General features: G+C 44.5%; 2 protein-coding genes across 3 annotated transcripts in view; both read right to left on the reverse strand.

Moving 5' to 3' along the window:
* The window catches only part of APOLD1 (apolipoprotein L domain containing 1), a 68,897-nt gene extending 68,271 nt beyond the window's left edge, over window positions 1-626 (reverse strand). For both annotated transcript variants that reach the window (XM_074403271.1, XM_074403269.1), the window contains exon 1: window positions 432-626. The gene's annotated coding sequence lies outside the window, so the exon portion shown is untranslated. The remainder of the gene's footprint in view (window positions 1-431) is intronic.
* Window positions 627-2,753: 2,127 nt separating this feature from the next.
* Window positions 2,754-7,840, reverse strand: CDKN1B (cyclin dependent kinase inhibitor 1B). Its single transcript, XM_003934529.3, has 3 exons — window positions 6,873-7,840; window positions 6,229-6,358; window positions 2,754-4,096 (listed from the first exon to the last, which is right to left on the reverse strand). The coding sequence occupies exons 1-2, from the start codon at window positions 7,345-7,347 to the stop codon at window positions 6,237-6,239; spliced, it is 597 nt and encodes a 198-aa protein (XP_003934578.1). The 5' UTR covers window positions 7,348-7,840; the 3' UTR covers window positions 2,754-4,096; window positions 6,229-6,236.
* Between the last annotated feature and the right edge of the window lie 15,364 nt (window positions 7,841-23,204).

Raw genomic sequence — 23,204 nt, forward strand, 5'->3', positions numbered from 1 at the left:
CTCCCTTCCTTTTCTCAACGTTCCTTCGGAGGCGCGTCGAGGTTTCGCGCCCAACTCCTTGATTTCTTTTTGTACTGCTCGCTCTGATGCCTGCCCGCCGTGTGTCCCCACGCGTGACAGGCCTGGCGCGCAGGCGGCGGCAGAGGGGCTGGGGCTTACGTGTCAACTCGGCACTTTCGGTTCCGTGGGGTCTGCCCGCGGCGGACCCCAGCCCAGCCCAGCCGGTGGCCGTTGAAGTTTTCCAGCGGGATTGTGGGCCCCTTCCCCACCCCCAGCTACGCCCGTAGGATTTTTTTTTTTAAACCTCCCTTTTGGCGGAGAGGGGGGTGGGTGGGCGTAGGGAGTGTCCCAGGTGAAAGACACGCAAGTTTTAAAAAGAAATTTAGACTCTCAACACCAGACCCGAGATCTTAGACGAGCTTTAGAATCACCTTTTTCAGTGCGAAGAGCTTGAGAAGAGCAAGTGTGGGCGCTGTGATAATGAAGATGAAATGGCGAAGGCAGCGTCCCCCGTCCTCCGCCAAAGTCGCTCCGTGAGGCCGGAGTTGGTGGGCGCATCCCAGTCTGAGAGGCCGCTCGCCCCGCTCTCCGCCTGTGAAGCCCACGTTCCCGAAGTCCCCCAAGCACGCCCCCAGGTCCACATTTCCCCCGTCCCAGGACCTCGCGCCGGGCAGCCGGGGATGCGATAGAGGGACGTTGCCGAGCGGGGGTGAGGGCGCAGGGGACCCCCGCGGGCGTCAGTGGCGCTGGGTCCGGGCCGCGCGCCGCTGTGGCCCTCCGCGGGCGCGGTCGAGCCGGGCGGGCTTTCGAAATGCGCGGGGCTGCGGATCATTGGAGCCCGGGGTAGGGGTGGGAGCGGGCTGCCGCGCCCGAGGGTCCGCGAACTCGGGACGGCGCTACCCTTAGCTCTGATATCCCCACGGCCCGGGAGGCGGCCGGTTACTCAGGTGGAGCGTCCGTTTGCGGAGAGTAGGGGCTTTCGCTGCTATCTCAGCGCAGAGGAGAGGATGAGGGAGGAAAGTTTCTGAGAAACCGCCCAGCCCAGCTGTGTGGCGGAGGCGCGGCCGCCCTGCGCGGCCTGCGGGCGCCCGGGCGCGGGAACTCTGCGCGACGACTGGGGCAGTGCGGGGTCTGCACGTTACAGATGGGGAGCAAGACTTGATGGCCTTTTCGTCCCGAGGCACCAGCCAGCCCGACCTTGCAATTGCCGCGGCGGGCAGGCGCGGGACTGCGGGGCCGTTTGGGGAGACGACGACGCAGTGGCCTGGGTAGCCGGGCCAGGGGTGGCGGGCGCCGGCGGCCGCATCCCCGCAAAGGGACTCTCGCGGCGGCCCCAGCAGACCTGGTCGCGGGGAAGGACGAGCTGAACTGTGGGTCACTTTTGGAAGCTTGACACAAGCGGGTAAAGGACGAAGGATACGGTGACTCGAGGCTGCGTTCCTGTGAACGTGCCTGGCGCGGCGAGCATCCACTTCTCCCTGGCCCGCATTCCTAAAACGCAATCTCTCAAAATTCTCTTTAAAGATGCCTCTTTACGAAAGGAGACTGGGGTGCCTGCAGCGATTCAGGCGATATTTTTTCCACTGTTAGAGGCACTTTCTGAATTATCTTTTTTTTTTTACTCAGAGGAACTTTCATTATTTTCTGACCCTCCACTGTTCCTCCCCATTTCGAATTGTTTTTCTTGCTCCCTCAGTCTGTTTCTGAAAAACACTCTTGGATGCGAGTTTTAAATAAAATCACAAAACACCTTTGGTCTTTCATTAAAATAATAGCTACTTGAAGGATGTGGACCAGCCACTAAAGGACCTATATTTCCCTTCCAGGAGGCCGGAGTCCAACCTGTTCAAAAAAAAAAAAAAAAAAAATCTTAGGGTCAAAAACTGTTGAAACTATTATTTGAGAGCTCCTTTGGGGGTACGATAAATGGAAATGTAGATATCTGAGCCAAACAATTTAACCCAAATCCAGATTTTTTACGATTTACCCACTTACTAAGTCCTACAACTAAAATTTGCTATTACACCTTAAACGCATTTTTTTAAATGTGGAATTACAGGAAATCATCTTAGTAATTTGACTTTAAAAATGCTTTCTACTTTTTTCCTTCCGTAAAAAATATATATCTGCTGTATGGATATGGAGATTCAAAACCCTCAGATTTGATTACTTACATTAGCCAATTTTCAGTTGTGTAGATTATAACAAGGATATTTAGAAATTGAAATGATTTTTATGACAACCAGTTAAATTTTATAAATAACTACCTAGTGTAGAGCACACACCAATTTCTTAAGGGCCCCTGTGTGAATATTTTAAGCAAGATTTGTCTATTAGATGGTCCAAACAATTGCTTTAATTCCTCATAACACTTCTCATGTGTAAATAGAGAAGTCACCATGTTACTTTCGTTTTCAATCCTGCGAATGTGTATCAGTCTACACTTATGTAAGGATTTTTTGGTTCTGACATGTTCATATCCTAGAAGACATTTTCACTAACGCAGACTTTGACAATCTTATTCATATGAAAATGTAGCTTTTCCATTTTCACCTTCAAAAGTTTTTTCCACCCACACAGAGCTAAGTGGAAAACACTGCTAACTACATTCGGACTACATAAAACATCATCTGGGTTGTGGGCCTGAATTACCTAGGTATTTGCCACTTCACATTTACATTTGTGTAAATATGACTAGAATGCCAGGTCAAACACCTCGTTTGCTAAAGCACATTACAATTTGACTCAATGAATAGCTATGGAAGTTTTCTTTATTGATTGCTTAATGTGTAACAATAATTGGCATCCTTTTCACACATTACAAAAAATTATACTTGGCTCAGTATGCAACCTTTTAAGCATAGCCATATTATTTAACAAAAGAGGAAGAAAACCTAGTCTACCCAGTACAGCATTTACAAATGCACAGAACATGCCACTTTGGCTTGTATATTGTCTAGATTAAAAAAAAAAAAAATCTTTTAACATAAATAAGTTAGTATAATTTTTCAGTGTTTTTACAGAGTTATGTACACAGGTACACTTCAAATGGTTTTTTCATACACAGGCAAAGAAATACTGTTTAAAGATGTAGTATCCTTTTCACTTAATCCTACAAGTATGATTTTCTCTGCAGGAACCTTTCTTTAAAAATACCACTTTCCTTTGGATAAATGGACAGAGTAGGAAGCTTTAAATTAAAAATTATTTCATTTTTTAATGTGAAATTATAGATCTTTAAAAATATCAAGGGATTTAGAATTATTTTGACTGTGCTTACACAGCTCAAAATGAAAAGAAAATGAAGAAATTTTGTCAACAAATTGAATGAACGCAGATGGTCAATTCTGAACATTCAGAACTCCCCCCAAGCACCTCGAATTTTTGCCCCAAACCACCTGGAGTGATTACCAGTCCACTAAATAATTAACTGTGAAATTCCAACTTTTAAGAGAGGCTGTGGAGGACACTCAGGGTAGATTTTTTTTGCTTTTATTAAAAAGCCATACACAGCTATCTAACAATTTAGATAACTTAGGAGATCACCAGATCACCAAGTGAGAATAAACTTCCTATAAAAATAAAGAGCAATTATCTTTAGCCAGTGTTCAAATTTTGGCAATTTTTTATATGAACTATCAGCCGTGTCTGAAAGGGACATTACATCTTTAAAGAAAACAATGCAAACCCTTCCCCAAAATTGCTTTTCTTCATACAAGTCAAATATTTATCTACTTGCTGTAAATCAAAGCAAGCTCTTCATACCCCCCCTCCATGTGAGTTCCTCAGCCCCACCCCACCCTCCCTTCCCCAAAGTTTATGTGCTACATAAAAGGTAAAAACTATATACACAGGTAGTACAATGAAGCAAATAAGGAAAAACCTAATTGCATAATGCTACATCCAATGCTTTTAGAGGCAGATCATTTAAGAGTGCCTAAAATTTTAGTGTTATTGTGTTGTTGCTTCTCAGTGCTTATTACAGGATGTCCATTCCATGAAGTCAGCGATATGTATTTTAAAAATTTTCATGTCTATCTTCCTTGCTTCATCAAGCAGTGATGTATCTGATAAACAAGGAAACATATTCTTAATTCTGCAAAAGAAAACAAGACAGAAGAATTAGAGGAAAACCACTAGAGTAATGTTACCAATAGACTACAGGAATTATTTTGTCACTATGTTAGTGTGGAAATAAACTTGAGTGATGGGGAAAAACGTATGTACTCAAGTCTGATGACTACACTCATCTCCACTTAATATTCTCTTAACTGGGTTTTTTTCCCTCTCCGACGCTGTGTACTTTTGTCTAGAGCAGTGGTTCTTAACAGTGGGCAGTGTTGCCCTTGCGCCCCAGGGAACATTTGGCAATGTCTGGAGACATTTTAGGTTGTCACACTGGGGGAGAAGATGCTGCTGGCATCTAGTGGGAAAGGCCAGGGATACTGCCAAACAATCTAAAACGCACAAGGCAGTCTCCTACAACAAAGAATTACTCGGCCCAAAATGTCAGTAGTGCAGAGGTTGAGAAACCCTAAAGAATCTAGGTCACAGACAAGTGGGAAAGAAACAGGAAAATTAGGAAACTAATAATTAAGGGTAAAAATTGACAAATTTCTTATTCAGAAATTTTTTATTTAAAAAATTAATTTTTTAAAAATTTTTTTCTCTACTCCTGTGACATTAAATTTTCTAAATTTGAAAAAATGATTGGGAATAAAAATTAGAGGCCTTCCAGAAGAAAATTTTATTAACATCATTTTCAAAATTTTTTTTATTCCTACGCAGAATTTACTCATGAATCCTTTTGAGTAAGTTCTTAACTAATATTTCTAGTATTCTTTGAACTGGCAATATTACTAACAAATGCCTCTCTGCATGTCAGAACATGGCCAGATCAAAATCCAGGTCTGATTCTCGTGGCTCATCTGATGAGCTAGGTTACAAGTCACAAACCAACAGGAGCTGCGAGTGTTAAGGCTGCTTCGGGAAAATTTTCACCTAATTTTTTCACTTCATTTGGTGCTATGAAACAGAGGTTCTATAGTACCGTTTTGGATAAGCTCTGAAAAATATAAGGTATAGTGAAGTCGAATACACGATTCAAAGACACAACAAACCTGAATCCCACCTTAATCCCTGTTAAAATTTTTATAAATGAGGATTTAATAAGTTAACATCAATATTTATTAAGATCACCTCATATGCTAAGCTATGTATGTGCTTTAAAAAAGAAAGAGGTCACAGTCTTGGTCTATAAGACACTAGCAAACTGTTAATATGTATGTTAATTCGATAATTATGACTAGCTAATCCATGTACATTTGGGGGCTGAATTATTCAAATTAGCTATAAACGGTGATCAGATTCTTGAGTACGGAAAAATCTCCACTTCCTTTGTGCTGGGTTGACCCACGGTCACCAGTCTTGATATTTACTACCCATTTCCCCTACAAATATCGAAATCACCCTGTTACAGCACAATTAGCATACACTGGCTGACGTGTTCATGGATTGCTTACTGACAGAGTTAATTTAACTTCTGCTTTGCAACTTCAGTGTTCCCAGAAATTGAGAAACTTTAGTAATTTTTTTTATCTTTCCATTTTGCTTTTTGTGAATACTGATTCCTTCTCTCTACAAACTCTCTATACAAACTCTCTAGAACAGAGAAAGTGACTATGAAAATGTCAAAGGTAGAACACAACATAGCACCCTATTCACATCTCTAATCCCTTGCATCACCAAAGGTGAGCAATCTCTACCAAATATTCCCCTCAAAATTTAAACTTAATTTGTATTTGCCATTTTTCCATGTATGGCTCAAAAATGTTACTGACTCAAGCTGAACCTCCGGGAAATGAATTCTCATGAAGTGGGACTGAGGGAGTACCCCAATTCTTATTCAGATGGGGAAAGAACCTATTGTTATATGTTTCAGTGGGACTCACAGAAAAATGACCTTCCTACCCGATGGGGTCTTGGTTACAGTAGCTGCTCTGGTCTGCTATTTCAAGAGAAAGTATCTTCGGGCAAAGAAACTTTGAAGAATTACAGTATGCCCACAGTGATTCCCAGCCTTTCCAATCGCTACTTTTTTGACCTCACGAAGCATAAACAAAACAAAACCCCACAGGCTTTTAATCTGCCAGCAAACAGTAAGATCAGGTATCGTGAGTTCTGAAGGCCCTGGTTTCCAGTGCGTGCTCCTTTACTGATCAAACCCACCGAGCTGTTTACGTCTGATGTCTTCTGAGGCCAGGCTTCTTGGGCGTCTGCTCCACAGAACCGGCATTCGGGGAACCGTCTGAAACATTTTCTTCTGTTCTGTTGGCTCTTTTGTTTTGAGTAGAAGAATCTAAGAGTGGGGGAAATTTTTTAAAAGAACACACAATCTTTATTAGAAAAAACAATGGATGGCAGAAGTTGGCCCGATATTTAGAGGATGAAAAACCCACTACCTCCACCCACAATCCTGGATCCGTCATCCCAAACGGCCTTTAAGGGCATAAAATGAGGTTGTTTTCAAAAAACAGAAAGTGTATTCTCCGCCCCAGAGCGCTCTCGCCAGCCAGGAGGCGGACCATTGATAAACATCCCAACTTTGTCACATACCTAAGGCTGGCTAGTGGGAGGGACCGCGATGTCTTAAATTAGGGAAATTATCGGATCTTACCATCTCCAGTTTCTGACTTAAAAGTTACAAACAGACATGCAGTGGGTCAGGAAGCACTGGAAACCTAAGACCAATAAAGTTCGCTCTTCCAAAGCTAAATCAGAATACACCGGAAAGCAACCTGAGGTTAACACCCTCCAGCAGGCAAAGCGGGGCCCCAGAAACAGACAATCTACGGTTGGGAAGGGGCCATTACCGTCAGCTGCAGGTCGCTTCCTTATTCCTGCGCACTGCTCCGCTAACCCCGTCTGGCTGTCGGACGGATCAGTCTTTGGGTCTACCAAGTGGGTGTCCTCAGAGTTAGCCGGAGCCCCAATTAAAGGCGCCGCCGGGCGGCTCCCGCTGACATCCTGGCTCTCCTGAGCCGGCACCTTGCAGGCGCCTTTGGGGGGCCGCGGGGGTCTGTAGTAGAACTCAGGCAAGCTGCCCTTCTCCACCTCTTGCCACTCGTACTTGCCCTCCAGGGGCTTGTGATTCTGAAAATCGAAATTCCACTTGAGCTGGCTCGCCTCTTCCATGTCTCTGCAGTGCTTCTCCAAGTCCCGGGTTAACTCTTCGTGGTCCACCGGGCCGAAGAGGTTTCTGCAGGCCGAGGGCTTGGGGTGGTCCGCCTGCCTGGAGTCCATCCGCTCCAGGCTGGGACTCCCGTTAGACATTCGCACGTTTGACATCTTCCCCCCGGATCTGTACGGCCGCCTCTCTCGCACTCTCAAAACAAAACAAAACGCCCCTACGCAGCCCGAACCCCACTCGGCAGCCCAGCGACTGCCCTCGGAGCCAAAAGACACAGACCCGGACGAGCCACGGCGAGCTACAGGAGCGCGCAGGGTCTGCGGGAAGGGGCTGCGGGGAAGCCCCTGCCCAGCCGCCGAGAGTCTCCGCTGATCAAGTGGACTGGCGAGTGGGAGGGCGGGGAGGGGAGGGGACCAGGCAAGCGGAGGGGGTGGCAAAGCCCGTCCGAGTCCGGGCGGTGCAAGCCCGCGAGTCCCGCGAACCCAGCCGCTCTCCAAACCTTGCGGGCGTCGGAGTCGCGGAGCCGTGAGCAAGCGGGGACAAGGGAGGGGGCGAAAAACACCCCGAAAAGACGAGCCCCGTTTTTTAGTGGCCCAATATGGCGGTGGAAGGGAGGCTGACGAAGAAGAAAATGATTGACACGGCTAGTCTATTTAAACAGAGGAGGAGATCCATTGGTTGCGGCGCCGGGAGCCGCCCCGCCGAGGCTGGCTAGCGCAGCCTTAAGGTGGCCCCTGCGCGGTTCCGCCTCCTCCCCGCGTTCCCGAGCGCGCCGCCTCCCCGAGCGCCGCCGGGAGATTGGCTGGTCGCGTGACTGCTGGAGGTGTACTGCTGCCAACAAACCTGCTCTGGCTGGCCTCGGAGAAATTAAAATTAAGACAAACAAACTAGCCAAACGGCCGGGAACCTAGGGCGGGGCCTGGGGTTCGGGGCCCGGCGCTGCGCTGGCGGGCACGCCGCGGCCCCTAAGTCCCAACCTCCCGCTCCTCGACCGCGAAGCCGGGGGCCTAGACCAGAGGACCTCGAAGGTCACCAGCAGCTCGCTTAGAGCCGGAGTTGCGAGCTGCCCCCAGCTCAGCCTTCCCCAGTGACCCCCACCTCGCGGCTTGTGGGGGAGGCCGTGGAGCGTTTGCTGGGGCGGGGGGGGGGGGGCTGGGCACCGCCCTTGCCGGTTTGCCTTAGCTGGGGGTGGGTGGAGGCGGTGGGCAGTGGTTCGCTCAGCCTTACCCAGAAGTTTCTGCCATCCCTGGGGAGATAGGAGGCCTAGGGAAGAAGCCAAGGCAAAGGTCTTTCTTTTAGAAATTAGCCAGGAGTAGACGAGGCACTTATCATGAACTCAAGCTCTCCTTCAATGAAAATAAGAAAGGAACTCAAGATTAAAAACAAAAACTCGAGTAGTCTCTCAAGTCCATTAATCTGTAGCTGCCTCAGACACATTTGGTTTTCAAAAACGAGGTTACACCCCTGGCCCAGGCTCTTGCTTCCCAAGCACAGTTAAGGCCATGGACGTTGGCTGCGTGTGGGAACTTGTCTCTTTCTACTTTTCAGTTCTTTCCCGGGATTGTAGCAGTTTCCTCTACCTGATTCCAGCCGCCAAATACAACAGCTCCTTCCTTCCTCCACCCTTCTTTCACCAGATTTCACTGCTCCAACAAACTCAGAACAATATTCAGATGCTAGTGAATACTTTCACAGGGCTGAAGGGTGAAAATACTCCCCTCGGGGTCAAACTCCACATGATGAAATGATTTTTTAAACCACCAAACCATGTCCTAATGTCCAATACTGGTATTCCAGCGTTTCTCTGCTTCCTTTTGCAGCTGGAAATCTCTCTCATTGTGGGCTTGAGCACCGTGGTGGAAGGTGAAGTAGGACGATGAGCAGGGCTGCCTTGAGACAAAGCTCAGTGGATCTTCAGCTGCTCTCCCTACCCCCATGCCCAGTACCTATCATCTTGGTTTGGGCCAAAGTTAATGCATTTTACTGGGAACCAACCTTCCGTTCTAATATTACACAGCAGCATAATTTTCTTAATGCACCTATGCTACAGATGAACTTCATGTGTAGCGTGTTTTCTAGCCACATCTTGTTTGTCCACTTTGTGTGCCTACCTCATCTCATACACTCTAGAATGTGACAGCTGGAAGGGACCTTCGAGACCCTGTGGTTTAACCCTCTCGTTTTTACCACGGAGGAAATTGAGACTCAGAGAGGTTTCCTGTCCAGGGACATGCATTCGGTTGGTAACGGATACAGGACTAGCTGCAGGTCTCCTACCACTCCGGTTGGTTCATTTTCTGTTCCTTTCCTTCCTGATGGTCCTCACTGGTTCAGAGTTTTGTCTGGATTTGATTGTGCTGCAGTCTGCAGGTCCTGCTGTCTTACAAGTGACTCAAAATGGCTCCCTCCCAGGCCCTGGGTTGCCTGCAGATGTTTCCTTGATGCGGCCTGTGGTCGCTGATATTTAAATGCAGCTGTCACAGGCCTTTGGTATTACCATCCACTAGTTCAACTAAAATACAGATTCTAGAAAAACAGGGGTGATACCCAGAGAGCAGTAAAGGAGGCTGTGCCCAGAGCTAGTTTTAAAGTCAGGACTTCTACCTAACCGACAGAAAAGAATTCACCTAGGATCAAGCAGGAGATCTCATTCTCTTTATTTTTTCTACTTTCAATGCTCTCGATTTATTGGACTGAAAACCGGGAGAGAAGGGACAAGAAGATTAGGGTAGGCCTTACTACCATAATTTATACCTTACTCCGAAATTAGATAGTTGTCCAAATTTTAAAACAATTGCTAGACAGTACAGGAACTCTGTATTATATATGTGCATCTATCCATATGCATAAACACCCAAACTACCACATATATGTAAATGGACACATTCTAGAGTATTTCACCTTGCCACAGCAGTTTTATTTTACTCATGGAATTCATGTCTTATATGAAAGTAGAAAATTAACACTTCGATCCCCTTCACATGCTGAATCTTTCAACTAATATGTAGGAGCACCATTTTGTCGCTTTTTTTGTTAATCTCGACAAGTAAGCAAGTCACAGTCACGCCACCTTAAGAGGTCTGGCTGCCAAAAGAAAGGCTTTGCTTACAACGACCTCGCAATGATCTAAAGTGTTTTGTTTACAGTCAAGACACCGGAGATCTGTACAGCAAATAATGAGAACGCAAGCGTCTGCTGTAGTAGCCACGAAGCGTGAAAAAATATACTATGGAGTCCCCTAAGGAAGAGGGAGCGGGGAGATCAGAACGCCATCCTCCTGTGGAGTGGGCAGCTGCAAGTGAGTAAGCCAGGGAGAAAATTTTCAGATAAACAGTGTTAAAGGCGGAGCCTGGTAGAAGACAGAAAGCTCTACGCTGCACTGCTCTGAAGTGCACTCTGTTTCCCCAAGACCCCCAGTCCTGCGTGATGTTTTGGTTGCCATTTTCACTGCTGTTTTCCTACTTAGAGCTGAGAAGTGTCCCATAAGCCATCCCAGATTTCTGTATGTTTCACAATCTGAGGAGAGAGGCAAAGACCAAAACAACTTAAGAAAAAACACCTGTGTCACAGACAAGTGTTAAGAGTGGGTGGATGGGCAAGCCTCCGGCATCTCCAGCTCCCAGATGCAGCGCTCTCACCGGGGAGTTGTGCAGCCCCGAATGTTTCTGAGAAGGTTCACGGTTCCTTGCTCAGCGGCCCCTCCCACTGCAAGCACACAGTTTCAGTCCTTCCTCGAGGATGTTTATAATGAGGCAGCACTCAACTCCACCATTCTTCTACGCTCACATATTTTTAGAGTTTAGGAATTTCACAGTCGTCTCTTTCTGACACTTTTAATTAAATTTCACAAATATTTACGGAGCACCTTCTATTAATTTGCTTATTCCTTCTTTCTTTCAAAAAATATTTGAGTGCCTCCTCGATGCCAGACATTATCCTAGGCTCTGGGAATACAGAGGTAAACAAACAGATTTAAACTAGAATGATGCTGACGTTCCAAAAGAGGGAGGGAAGACAGAAAATGAACAGCCCATAAAAGAAATACATACTGTGTAAGGAGGTGAAAAATGCTACGAAGAAAGAATAAACTGGGGAGAGGGAAAGGGAATGTTTCAAGGATCACAACGTGAATAAGTGGTCAGGGAAGGCCTTATTGAGAAAGTGGCCTTTGAGGCCAGGTGCAGTGGCTCACACCTCTAATCCCAGCACTTTGGGAGGCAAAGGAGGGTGGATCACTTAATGTCAGGAGTTCAAGACCAGCCTGGCCAACATGGTGAAACCTCACCTCTACTAAAAATACAAAAATTACCCAGGCATGGTAGTTCAGGCCTGTAATCCCAGCTACTCAGGAGGCTGAGGCAGGAGAATCACTTGAACCTGGGAGGTGGAGGTTGCAGTAAGCCAAGATCTTGCCACTGCACTCCAGCCTGGATGACAGAGGGAGACTCGGTCTCGGGGGAAAAAAAAGTGGCCTTCGAGAGAGCCCTGAAGAGATGAGAGAGCAGCCATGCAGCTCTCTGGGGAAAGAGCATCCCAGTAAAGGGAAGAGCAAATCAAGTGCCTCTGAAGTGAGATCTTGCCTAATGTGTTCAAAACAGCAGAGGGGCCCATGGCGTGGACAAGGCGAGCAAGTGGGGAGTGGTAATAGGAACTTCAGGGCCAGGTGCTGTTGCTCATGCCTGTAATCCCAACACTTTGGAAGTCCGAGGAAGGTGGATCACTTGAGGTCAGGAGTTCAAGACCAGCCTGGGCAACATGGTAAAACCATGTCACTACTAAAAATACAAAAATTAGCCGGACATGGTGGTGGATGCCTGTAATCCCAGCTACTCGGGAGGCTGAGGCAGGAGAGTTGCTTGAACCTGGGAGGTGGAGATTGCAGTGAGCCCAGATGGTGCCACTGCACTCCAGCCTGGGCAACACAGAGCGAGACTCTGGGTCCCTGACCTGATTTGGGCGAGACAGAACGAGACTCTGTCTCAAAAAAAAAAAAATGAGAGAGCATCGGACCAGGTAGGTGTAGATAGGGCTTTTATCATTGACCTGGTGATATGGTAAGCCTCTGGGGCATTAGGAGGTTTTAAGCAGTGATCAATATCACATGTAAGGTATTGTCCAAGGCATTATTCTCAACAACGTGGGAAGTAAATAAATGTTTAAGTCACAGTCCTTGCCTTTAGGGAGTATATACCATGTGCACAAAAACTAGAGGTAGGAACCAGGCCTAGTGGCCTGCACCTGTAGCCCTAGCAACTTGGAAAGCTGAGGTGCGAGGATCACTTGAGCCCAAGAGGTCGAGGCTGCAGTGAGCTATGATCGTGCCATCACAGTCCAGCCTGGGTGACAGTGCAAGACATCAGCTCAAATAAACTAGAGATAGAAAGCAGTACATAGAAAAACATGATGCTATGAAGTACAAAGCAAGGAGAAGGAGGAAGGTCTCATGGAAAAGGTGATATATGAGTCAGATCTTGAAGAATAAGAAAATGTCAAGATGATGATGATAAGGCTGTATTGGTAGTGGGGTAAGGGGGGATGGGATCAGACAGTGGTTGAACATGGATGGCATGCTAAAAAATCTGTTGCTCAGTAAGCGCTGCAAACTGATGGAGCTTATGGTAAAGAGGATGATCAGTGTCCAAACTTTCCTCCTGAACAAAAGCAAGTCTGAGCCCTGGGCCTGGGTTGGAGCTATGGAGTTTGGATTTGAGAGATGGAGTGACCTGCTAAAGACGGGGCTGAGGGTGATATGAGAGGCAGTTTCTGGGGACGGGGCTAAATGAAAAGCTGGGCAGACGTCCCACTGTGGTGTTCAAGTGTGAGGCAGAGAACCCTGAGCCCAAGAGGACAGGGCTTTGCACAGAAAGCAGGAGGCAGTCGTTTGCCATAATCTCCTGAGCCGCAAAGGCGTAGCTGCAGATGCTTTCTATACGGTGCTTCCAGCCTTGACTGTGAGCGGGGAGGTGCATGTTCAGGGGCCCAAGCTGTCTTGGACAACCAGATATTTGTGTTCAGAAGCAGTATCTGACGACAGAATAAAGGATGGGTATGATGAGCCTGGAGAGACTGACACAGGGGGCTAATTTTGGAGGCTAATGAGTTATTCAAGCAACAGATACAATGGATTTAAGTCGTGCTGTAGAGGAAATGGAAAGCAAGGAACAAATTCAGAGTTACTTATGTAGTTGGAACAGATAAGAGGATTGGGAGAGATGGAGAAAGGTAGGATGAATTTAAGGACTCAAGTTTGGGTATTTGAGAGAATAATGCCATTAACTAAGAGAGGTAACAGAGAAGGAGAATATAGGAGAGACTATAAACCTTGAACTCCTGGGCTCAAGTTTATCCTCCTGCCTCAGCCTCTCAAAGGACTGATGGATCCAGTCCATCAAAATCTATTGTTGCCTTTTTTTCCAGTGTCAGAATTATAACTGAGCATACAACTGACTATCAACATGAAATTTCCCAGTCTCCTTTGCAATTAGGTGTGTCCTTACGATGAAGTATTTGCCAATAAAGTGTAAGCAAAGGTGATATGTGTCTTCCAGGCCTAGTGCATAAAACCTGCTGCGTGACTCCCTCAGAATCTGCCATTCTCATTCCTCCTTCTCATGGGCTGGAAGGTGAATACTAGAGTAGTAGAGCAGCCTTGGAAGCCACATGTTGAAGATGACAGAGCTACCTTCAACTTGGGTCCCTGACCTGATTTGAGAGAAAAAATCAATTTTTATTTCGTTGAACTACTACATTTTGGGTCCTTTTTTTTTTTTTTTTTTTTTGGAGATGAAGTCTTGCTATCTTGCCAGGCTGGCGTTGGCGTGATCTCGGCTCGCTGCAACCTCCACCTCCCAGTTTCAAGTAATTCTCCTGCCTCAGCCTCCTAAGTAGCTGGGATTATAGGTGTGCGCCACCACACCCAGCTAATTTTTGTATTTTTAGTAGAGATGGGGTTTCACTGTGTTGACCAGGATGGTCTCAATCTCCTGACCTTGTGATCCACCCACCTCGACCTTCCAAAGCGCTGGGATTACAGGCATGAGCCACCGAGCCTGGCCCATTTTTTATAGCATTCAAATCACTCCTAACTAATGCTCAGGGAACAGTTTGGGAGATAGGGAATAGGGAAGGTGAATAATTTGGTTTATTACAGTCAGTATGAGCATTGAAATTAACTTAATCCCCAGGGAAAAGAAAGAATGAAAGGTATGTCCCTTAAGAGGGCAACAGAAGGTCAGGAACAGTGGCTCATGTCTGCAATCCCAATATTTTGAGAGGTTGAGGCAAGAGGTTTGGTTGAGGCCAAGAATTCAAGACCAGGCTGGTCCACATAGCAAGACCCTGTCTCTACAAAAAAAAAATTTTTTATACAGCTGGGCACGGTGTTGCACACTTGTAGTCACAGCTACTTGGGAGGCTGAGACAGAAGGACCATTTCAGCCCAGGAGTTCAACTTTATAGTGAGCTATGATTGCACCACTGCACTCTAGCCTGGGCAACAGAGGGAGACTGTTTTAAAGAAAATAAAAAGAGGGCAGAAGAGACAATATTGGAGACATGGATCTGACACAAAATATGAAGGGATGTTATGATTGGTGGGAGTCTCTGAGACCTATCCATATTTATAAATGTGCTATTAATCATTATGGCCAGGTCTGATCCTAAGTAGATCAGCAATTACTCAGGTAATGGAATGGGTTCAAGTGATTCTCCTGCCTCAGCCTCCCAAGTAGCTGGGATTACAGGCGCACACCACCATGCTCAGCTAATTTTTTGTATTTTTAGTAGAAAAAGGGTTTCACCATAGCAGCCAGGCTGGTCTCGAACTCCTGACTTCAGGTGATCCACCAGCCTTGACCTCCCAAAGTGCTGGGATTACAGGCATGAGCCACCACACCCAGCCACATGTGATATTCTTAATTCTTTTTTTTTTTTTTTTTTTTTTTTTTTTGAGACTGAGTTTCGCTCTTGTTACCCAGGCTGGAGTGCAATGGCGCGATCTCGGCTCACCGCAACCTCCGCCTCCTGGGTTCAGGCAATTCTCCTGCCTCAGCCTCCTGAGTAGCTGGGATTACAGGCACGCGCCACCATGCCCAGCTAATTTTTTGTATTTTTAGTAGAGACGGGGTTTCACCATGTTGACCAGGTTGGTCTCGATCTCTCGACCTTGTGATCCACCCGCCTCGGCCTCCCAAAGTGCTGGGATTACAGGCTTGAGCCACCGCGCCCGGCCCAATATTCTTAATTCTTATACATCACACTTGAAGTATCCAACACTCATTGTTTCTCTACTGTCCTGTACTCTCTTCTCAGACTCTGTTCCAATAACCTCTGCTGGAAGACAGCAGATTATGAAACCCTATTCCCATTCCCTTACCAAAGTTGACCAGTCAAGGGGAGAGAAGGTGGTTATTTGACCTAAACTTGGCTAGCCAAATTTTTTCTCCTGAAAATTTGGAATCAAGTTTGAGAAACTTCAATAAGCAAAGTGTAAGAGGTGTAAGGCAGAGACTAATGACGTAATGTAGACTGGAGATTGAAAGTGCCTTTATTTTATTTTATTTTATTTTATTTTTTGAGATGGAGTCTCGGTCTGTCACCCAGGCTGAAGTGCAGTGGCGTGATCTCGGCTCACTGCAACCTCTGCCTCCCGGGTTCAAGTGATTCTCCTGCCTCAGCCTTCCGAGTGGTTTGGGAATGGTCTGTGAGGCAAATGCTATTATCCTCTCTTGCAGATGAAGCCCTGAAATAGAGAATTAAGCGTTCCAAAGCCACAAAAGAGAGCAGAGAAGGCACTAGGACTAGTGTACTTATTAGTTCTACTTAAGCTGAGTCCAGAATCCATTGTAGACGATTCAGTGACTTGGTGAGTTTGCGATTCTATCACTAAGGCTTCACTGGTTTAATTTACTTAGAATGCACTATTCATTAAACACAGGCTCTGGGGAAAATGGGACTCAAATGCCTGGAAAAATGGCATCTTTGAAAAAATTAGATTCAAGAAGGGTTTAAAACTAATCTAGTGGGGTCAGAATTTAAAGGAAAAAAATGCATCAGGCATTTTACTGAGATGAACATTTTCATTTCCACGTAAAATGTAATGAACAAATGAAAGTTTACCAGCATTGCCGGCATCATTAGAACAGGAAATAGGCTGCGGTGGGAGGATTGCTTGAGCCCAGAAATTTGAGACCAGCCTGGGCAAATGGCAAGACCCCATCTCTACAAAAAATTTAAAAATTAGCTGGGCACGGTGGCACATGCTTGCAGTCTCAGCTACTCAGGAGGCTGAGGTGGGAGGATCGCTTGAGCCAGGGAGATCAAGGCTGCAGTGATCTGTGATCACGGTACTGCACTCCAGCCTGGGTGACAGAACAAGGCCACATCTCAAAAAAAAAAAAAAAAAAAAAAAAAAGAATAGAGAATAAATAGCAAAACTTAGATTCATGATCACACATATAATTTAATTTCTATGGATGAAACATAAGTGGACAACTTCTATGACTAAAATATGGAATTTGGGCTGGGCACAGCGACTCATGCCTATAATGCCAGCACTTTAAGAGGCCAAGGTGGGAGGATCACTTGAGGCCACGAGTTTGACCCTGCAGTAAGCTATGATGGTGTCCCTGCACACCCTGTCTCTAAAAAATAAATACATAAATATGGAATTTGGAACAATAAACATATTTACTACCAATCCACCATATTCAAGTACATTCTATGTTTTACATTGAGAAGACATAAAGGAGAACATTTCCCCTGATTCTGATCGTAGTCTTCAGTTTATACAAACTTCCATGTAAAACAAAACTGGAAACTACCCACTTGCTGTTCTTGACCAACTCTCTGAATAATTATCCACATTAATATTTGTTCATTTCTTCATTCATTAAATTTTTAATGAGCCCTCACCAGATGCCAGACTCTCTGAGGACACAGCAGAGAACAAAGATAGCCAAAGTCCCTGCTGTCATGAAACGGAGCTTACACTCAAGTGTGGAAGACAGACAATGCACAAATAAAAAAGCATAATAGGTCATGTTGCTGTAAGTGCTAACATGACAAATCAACTGGTTAAGAGTACAGAGGGTAATGAAGGCACATGCTATATGAATAGGGAAGGACTTTTCAATAAAGTGATATTTGAGTAGAATCCTGAATGGAATGAGGGACGGGACCATGTAATTTTGTGTTGCAGGCACAGGAAATAGCAAATCCAGAGGCTCTGAGGTAGGAATGTGCCTGGGATAGTTGAGGAACAATAAGGGAACTAGTAAGCTGGAAATATGGTGAGTGGGGGCTGGGGAGTAGGAGATGAAGTCAGAGAAGAAGGAAGTAGAGACCCCAATCATGTAAACTCTGTAAGCCATGGTAAAGGCTGGATTTTATGCCAATTGAGGTACATCATCCTTGAGCAGAGAGTTTTTTTATCTGACTTTGGCTAACTTTTATCACTTTGACTGCTGAGTAAGAAGTATTTTAAAGAGGCAAGAGAGAAGTAGGGACACCATTTATCACAGCAGACTACGCAGTAATCCAGATAAGGGGTCGTGGACCTCAGACCAGGGTGGTAGCAGTGTACATGAAAGGAAAAGTAGAGAGTTGATAGATGTGTCTTTTGAAGATACAGCCAATATGATTTGCTGAAGATTTGGGAATGGTCTGTGTGTGTGAGAAAGAGTTCATGATGACTCCAAGCAACTGAAAAAAGGTGTGACCAGTTGCTGAGATGGGGTTGATTGAGAGATAAACAAATTTTGCTTTGGTCATCTTAAGTTTGAGATGTCCACAGACATCCAAATGGAGATGTCAAGTAAGCAGATGGATATATGAGGGATCCGGCAGAAGGGTCTATTCCGGAGACACACATTTTGAAATGCATGGCATTTAGATGATATTAAAGCCATGAGAGTAGATAAGATCACCAAGGGAGTGGGTTTAGACATAGAAAAGACTTAGGCAGTAAGCCTTAGGGTACTACAGCTTTTTGAAATCACAACGAGAAATATCTAAATAAAGGAGATAGGAAAGGAGGCCCTAGTAGAGTGGAGAAGAGCCGAGACAGATGACCCAGGGATCAAGTAAAGAGAGTGTTCCAAGGAGGAGAGCATGGTCAAATGATTCAAATGCTGCTGATAGGTCAAGTAAGATGAGCACTGAAAACTGACTGTTGCATTTGGTTAACGAGGCCAGGGAGGTCGAGGCTGCAGTGAGCTGTGACTTGTAAGAGGAGTTTCGGTAAAGATGTGAAAGCCTGACTGGGGTGGTTTAAAAAGAGAAAGTCATGTGTATGCATGCTTATACCCACATGAATAAAATATGCACACATACTCCTACTCTAAGCAAAGGGTAGACAGGTTCTGATCAGGAAACCAGTCTGGCAACAGGTCAGGTTGGGGCCAGGGGTGAGGGCTGGCTGATGGGGAAGAAAGAATATTAAAAACATGCCACATATTGACGGCCTTCCTCCACTCTTACTGCGTGGTTTTTACACTGTTTCCTTCAATATCTTTTCTTAACTATCATCAAAAAATTGTCATACTGGTCAGGTTTGGTGGCTCATGTTTCTAATCCCAGCACTTTGGGAGGTGGAGGTGAAAGAATCACTTGAGCCCAGGAGTTCAAGACCAGCCTGGGCAACATGGTGAAATCCCATGTCTACAAAAAACACAAAAATTAGCTGGGTGTGTGGTGGTGTGTGCCTGTAGTCCCAGCTACTGAGGAGACTGAAGTGGGAGGATCTCTTGAACCCGAGTTGAAGGCAGTGAGTCATAAACATGCCACTGCACCCCAGTCTGGGCAACAGAATGAGATCCTGTCTCAAAAAAAAAAAAAAAAAAAGAATTGCCATACTGACAAATGACCTTATCTTTGAAAGTAACCAGTTTTGCAGGGTATGCTAAAACACTTAGCAAAGAATGAGCTTTTCTTGTGAGTCCCACATTTCAACTGGCTAATGTTCTGCCTAGAAAATCACTGTAGAATAGCATCTTCTGTTCCCACCATAATATACTATCTTATTTTTCAAATAAACCATGTAAGGTTTTCTTATACATTCCCAGCATTTTTAAAGGGCAATAAGATGAATTTCTATTTATTCTTGACAAAAAGCCTTTTTGTCAAGAATAGGCTTGACAAGAATAGGCAATTAGTCTCCATAATATACAATTGATATAATCAATTATATCTCCATTGTCAAATGCAGTTTACAATTAGTTGCCTTTTTCCTTAACTCAGGATTAGATTGACCTAGAATGTTTCCAAGTAGTTTCCTTCCCTTCCTTTACTGAAGAAGCAGAAGCATCCAAAAAAGTTAGGCGCCCTGTGGCCACAGGAGGACAGAAGAGGGTTAGTAATGAGACAGACTACCCTCCCACATCTCGGAACATTCATGAAGCAGGAATGTAATTGACCTGCTGTTTTGTTTAAACAGCACAGGAGGGCAGCACAAGGCCTGAACTGTCAGCCCTAATCCTGCAAATATTCCGAACCACAACCGTATTTATAATCTACTTTTCTAAATGCATACACAAGAGTTTTAATCTCATCAAATTTAATTGAACTCTAAATTTGCATAGATTCTACTTATTAAACATTTTTTATCATGTTCCTACATTACCCACACAATAATCTGAATTTAACAATTATTTTATGATAGTATTTTTTCTGTTTTTGTTTTTGTTTTCTGAGACAGAGTCTCACTGTTGCCCAGGCTAGAGTGCAATGGCACGATCTCGGCCCACTGTAACCTCCTTCTCTTGGGTTCAAGTGATTCTCCTGCCTCAGCCTCCCGAGTAGCAAGAATTACAGGCCTGCACTATCACGCCTGGCTAGTTTTGTATTTTTAGTAGAAACAGGATTTCACAGTGTTGGCCAGGCTGGCCTCAAACTCCTGACCACAAGTGATCCGCCTGCCTCAGCCTCCCAAAGTGCTGGGATTACAGGTATGAGCCACCACACCCAGCCTTATGATAGTATTTTAACAATTTTCTATACAGTCAAGAGAGGTATTACAACCCTTAATAAGTGAGGTAGAACAAAAGATAAAAGGTGACTTCTCTATAGTCACACACACGATTGGTTGCAAAGTCAAGATAACAACCTAAATTTGATCCTTTCCCACTAAACATAGCTCTTTCAGAAAGTGCTTCCCCCGCCACATACACACCAACACATACACTGTCTCTATGATTTAATCACATTGAATTCAGACATGAATCTATATAGTCTTTAATCTTTTTTGTATCCTCCAATGAGGCTAATTCTAATGCTCTAAACAAAATAAATGCAAAGTAGGTAATTAGCACCCAGCAGATATGATTGGCAAGTACACCTGGTTCCAGTGAAGATCTCAGAGATAGCTCCCAGTGAGCGTTATTAGGAATCTTAGACATGGCATTCATGGAACTTATAAAGCCTATAGCCCCTTCCAAGAGAAAGTACCCCACCTCCAAGCACTGGCTTGGGCTCCTGACTCAGCACTATGGTTTATGATGAGGCCTGGTATAGACTGCTCTACCCAAAAGAAAGAAAATGGTTATAAGCTAAGCCAAGAATTAGAACTAGGAAGTAAAGTAAGAACTAGGAAGTACTGGAAGAAGAAAACAGACAGATGCATTGAGAAGGCGTAAGGGGCCAGCAGAATCACTACGTGCTGGAGCAAGGAGCCATAGGCTTCTATAGCAAAGATGTCTAGAATTCCCAGACCTTAGAAATCTTTGATTACCATTTACATGCAAACCTTTCAGGGTCCCATAGTTTGGCTTTTCATGTGCTTAGGACTTGGCATTATGGCTAAGATTCCTGTCACACACATGAACACGCACTCACGCATACTCCATACATTACTTGTGGTAACAAGTGAGACTGTGTCTCACAACCAATAGACCTTATCCAACCACCACTGCCACAGACATAGAGGCAAGCTCAAATTAGGTAATAGAGCCTTTCCATGTCCAATATAAGTGCAATCTGACCCCAACCAAGCTCATTTGGAACATGTGCTACTTGATTCCAGGTGTACTTCATTCACTCAATATGTATCCTTTATTAGCTACAATGTGTCAGGCATTGTGCTGAGTGCTGGAGTTGTAGAGACGAATAAGCAAATAAGATGGTCTCTATTTTTGTGGGGCTCCTAGCTCTGTGGGAAAAGCACAGGAACATCATACAAAAAAAAGGAAATAAATTATAGAAAATGTAAGGAAACTGTATACTGATTGCCTAAATGGTAGATTATCTTTTGCACCTAAATCATCCTAATAGCTCTTCTATCCAAGTTCAGTTTATCAGTCCTGATGAGATTCATGTCAGTATACTGTACATCCAAGTGAAAAGACCAGAACAAAATTAAATTGTTATTTTTTAATGCCTTTATCACTGGGGTGTAGAATAGTGTAATTAGAGGGCCAAGGCTAATAATTACTAAGTTCATTATGACCATTATTTAAGAGGAGTGCTGGGTTTTCAGGATTTAAAATGTGACTATGATGTTTTTGATTTAAAAGTTAGATATCCCTTACTGATTTCTTGTTTTGAGTGATTATCAAGGCAGAGAAATAAGGAAAACATAGTTTAAAATAGAGGAAGAAAAAAAGGCACTGAGTAAAGGGAGAAGGGAGATCCAGAAAACCAGGGTCTTTTAAAATGAGTCACCACTCTATGGATCTAGATTTACCACAGGTCTATATTTACTATGGATTAATCATAATTACTTAAAATATATATTTTTAAAACCCACCAGTACGTACTCTAACATGTTTAGCCTGACTTTATAACACTATTTTATACAGAGTGTTCTGTAGCACTTTTTTTTTCTTTTTTGAGATGGAGTCTCGCTCTGTAACCCAGGCTGGAGTGCAGTGGCAAGATCTCGGCTCACTGCAACCTCCGCCTCCCGGGTCCTGGTTCAAGCAATTCTCCTACCTCAGCCTCCCAAGTAGCTGGGATTACAGGCACCAGCCACCACACCCAGATAATTTTTGTTTTGTTTTGTTTTGTTTTTTAGTAGAGACGGGGGTTTCACCATGTTGGCCAGTCTGGTCTTGAACTCCTGACCTTGTGATCCACCTGCCTCGGCCTCCCAAAGTGCTAGGATTACAGGCGTGAGCCACCACACCCAGCCCTGTTGCACTTTTTTTAAGCGCTAGAGATGTGAGTCAAATACCAACTTATATTTTAAATTTTTGAAATATTCTATTATATCTAGTCTATTATTCTATTGCTAATAGAATCATTCTACTGTTCTATTAATATTTTAGAAATATTCTATTATTCCATTAGTATTCTATTATTTTAGGATACAGCACAATTAAATTCAACAAATATTTCACTATACCTAATTTATAAAATCCGTAAGGCTAGTCATCAGAGGAATTTTGAAAAGGGAATAAAATACAATCACTGTCTTCCGTCAGGGGAGCTTTATTCTACATATGCAAATTTAAAATATTATTCTACATACAAAAATCAGACAATAACATAAACATAAGGCCAAATATGTGTTCTATAAAAAGATGATACAAGCAAAATGCTATGAAGTTTCTATAGGGGAGATCAGGAAAAGATTTACATAAGAGGTAGCCTTTATTTATTTATTTATTTATTTACTTATTTTTTGAAACAGGGTTTCACTCTGTCACCAGGCTAGAGTGCAGCGGCACGATTATGCCATGACCTCTCCAGGCTCAAGCAATCCTGCTATCTCAAGCTCCTAAGTAGCTAGGACTACAGGCACTCACCACCACACCCAGCTAAATTTTTTGTATTTTGTAGAGACAGGGTTCCGCCATGTTGCTCAGGCTGGTCTCGAACTCCTGGAGCCAAGCAGTCCTCCTGCCTTGGCCTCCCACAGCGCTAGAATTATAGGCATGAGCCACCTGGCCTGGTCTTTGAAATGGGTCTTTAGAACTCAATGAATTTTAGCTGGGAGAAAGAGGTAATTGAGTAAATCAAATGGGGCGATTAACTAAATGTTAACTTGGTGAATAGAAAGGACACTGTCCAAAATACTCCA

This window comes from Saimiri boliviensis, chromosome 7 (genome assembly GCF_048565385.1).
Source record: "Saimiri boliviensis isolate mSaiBol1 chromosome 7, mSaiBol1.pri, whole genome shotgun sequence".
NCBI lineage: Eukaryota > Metazoa > Chordata > Mammalia > Primates > Cebidae > Saimiri > Saimiri boliviensis.

What these genes read in the sequence shown, in the direction of transcription:
- CDKN1B (XM_003934529.3), bottom strand. Translation starts at nt 7,347, where the DNA reads ATGTCAAACGTGCGAATGTCTAACGGGAGTCCCAGCCTGGAGCGGATG. An exon ending in GAAGCGACCTGCAGCTGACG is followed by an intron (nt 6,359 to 6,872) that starts GTAATGGCCCCT and finishes CCCCACTCTTAG; the next exon opens with ATTCTTCTACTCAAAACAAA.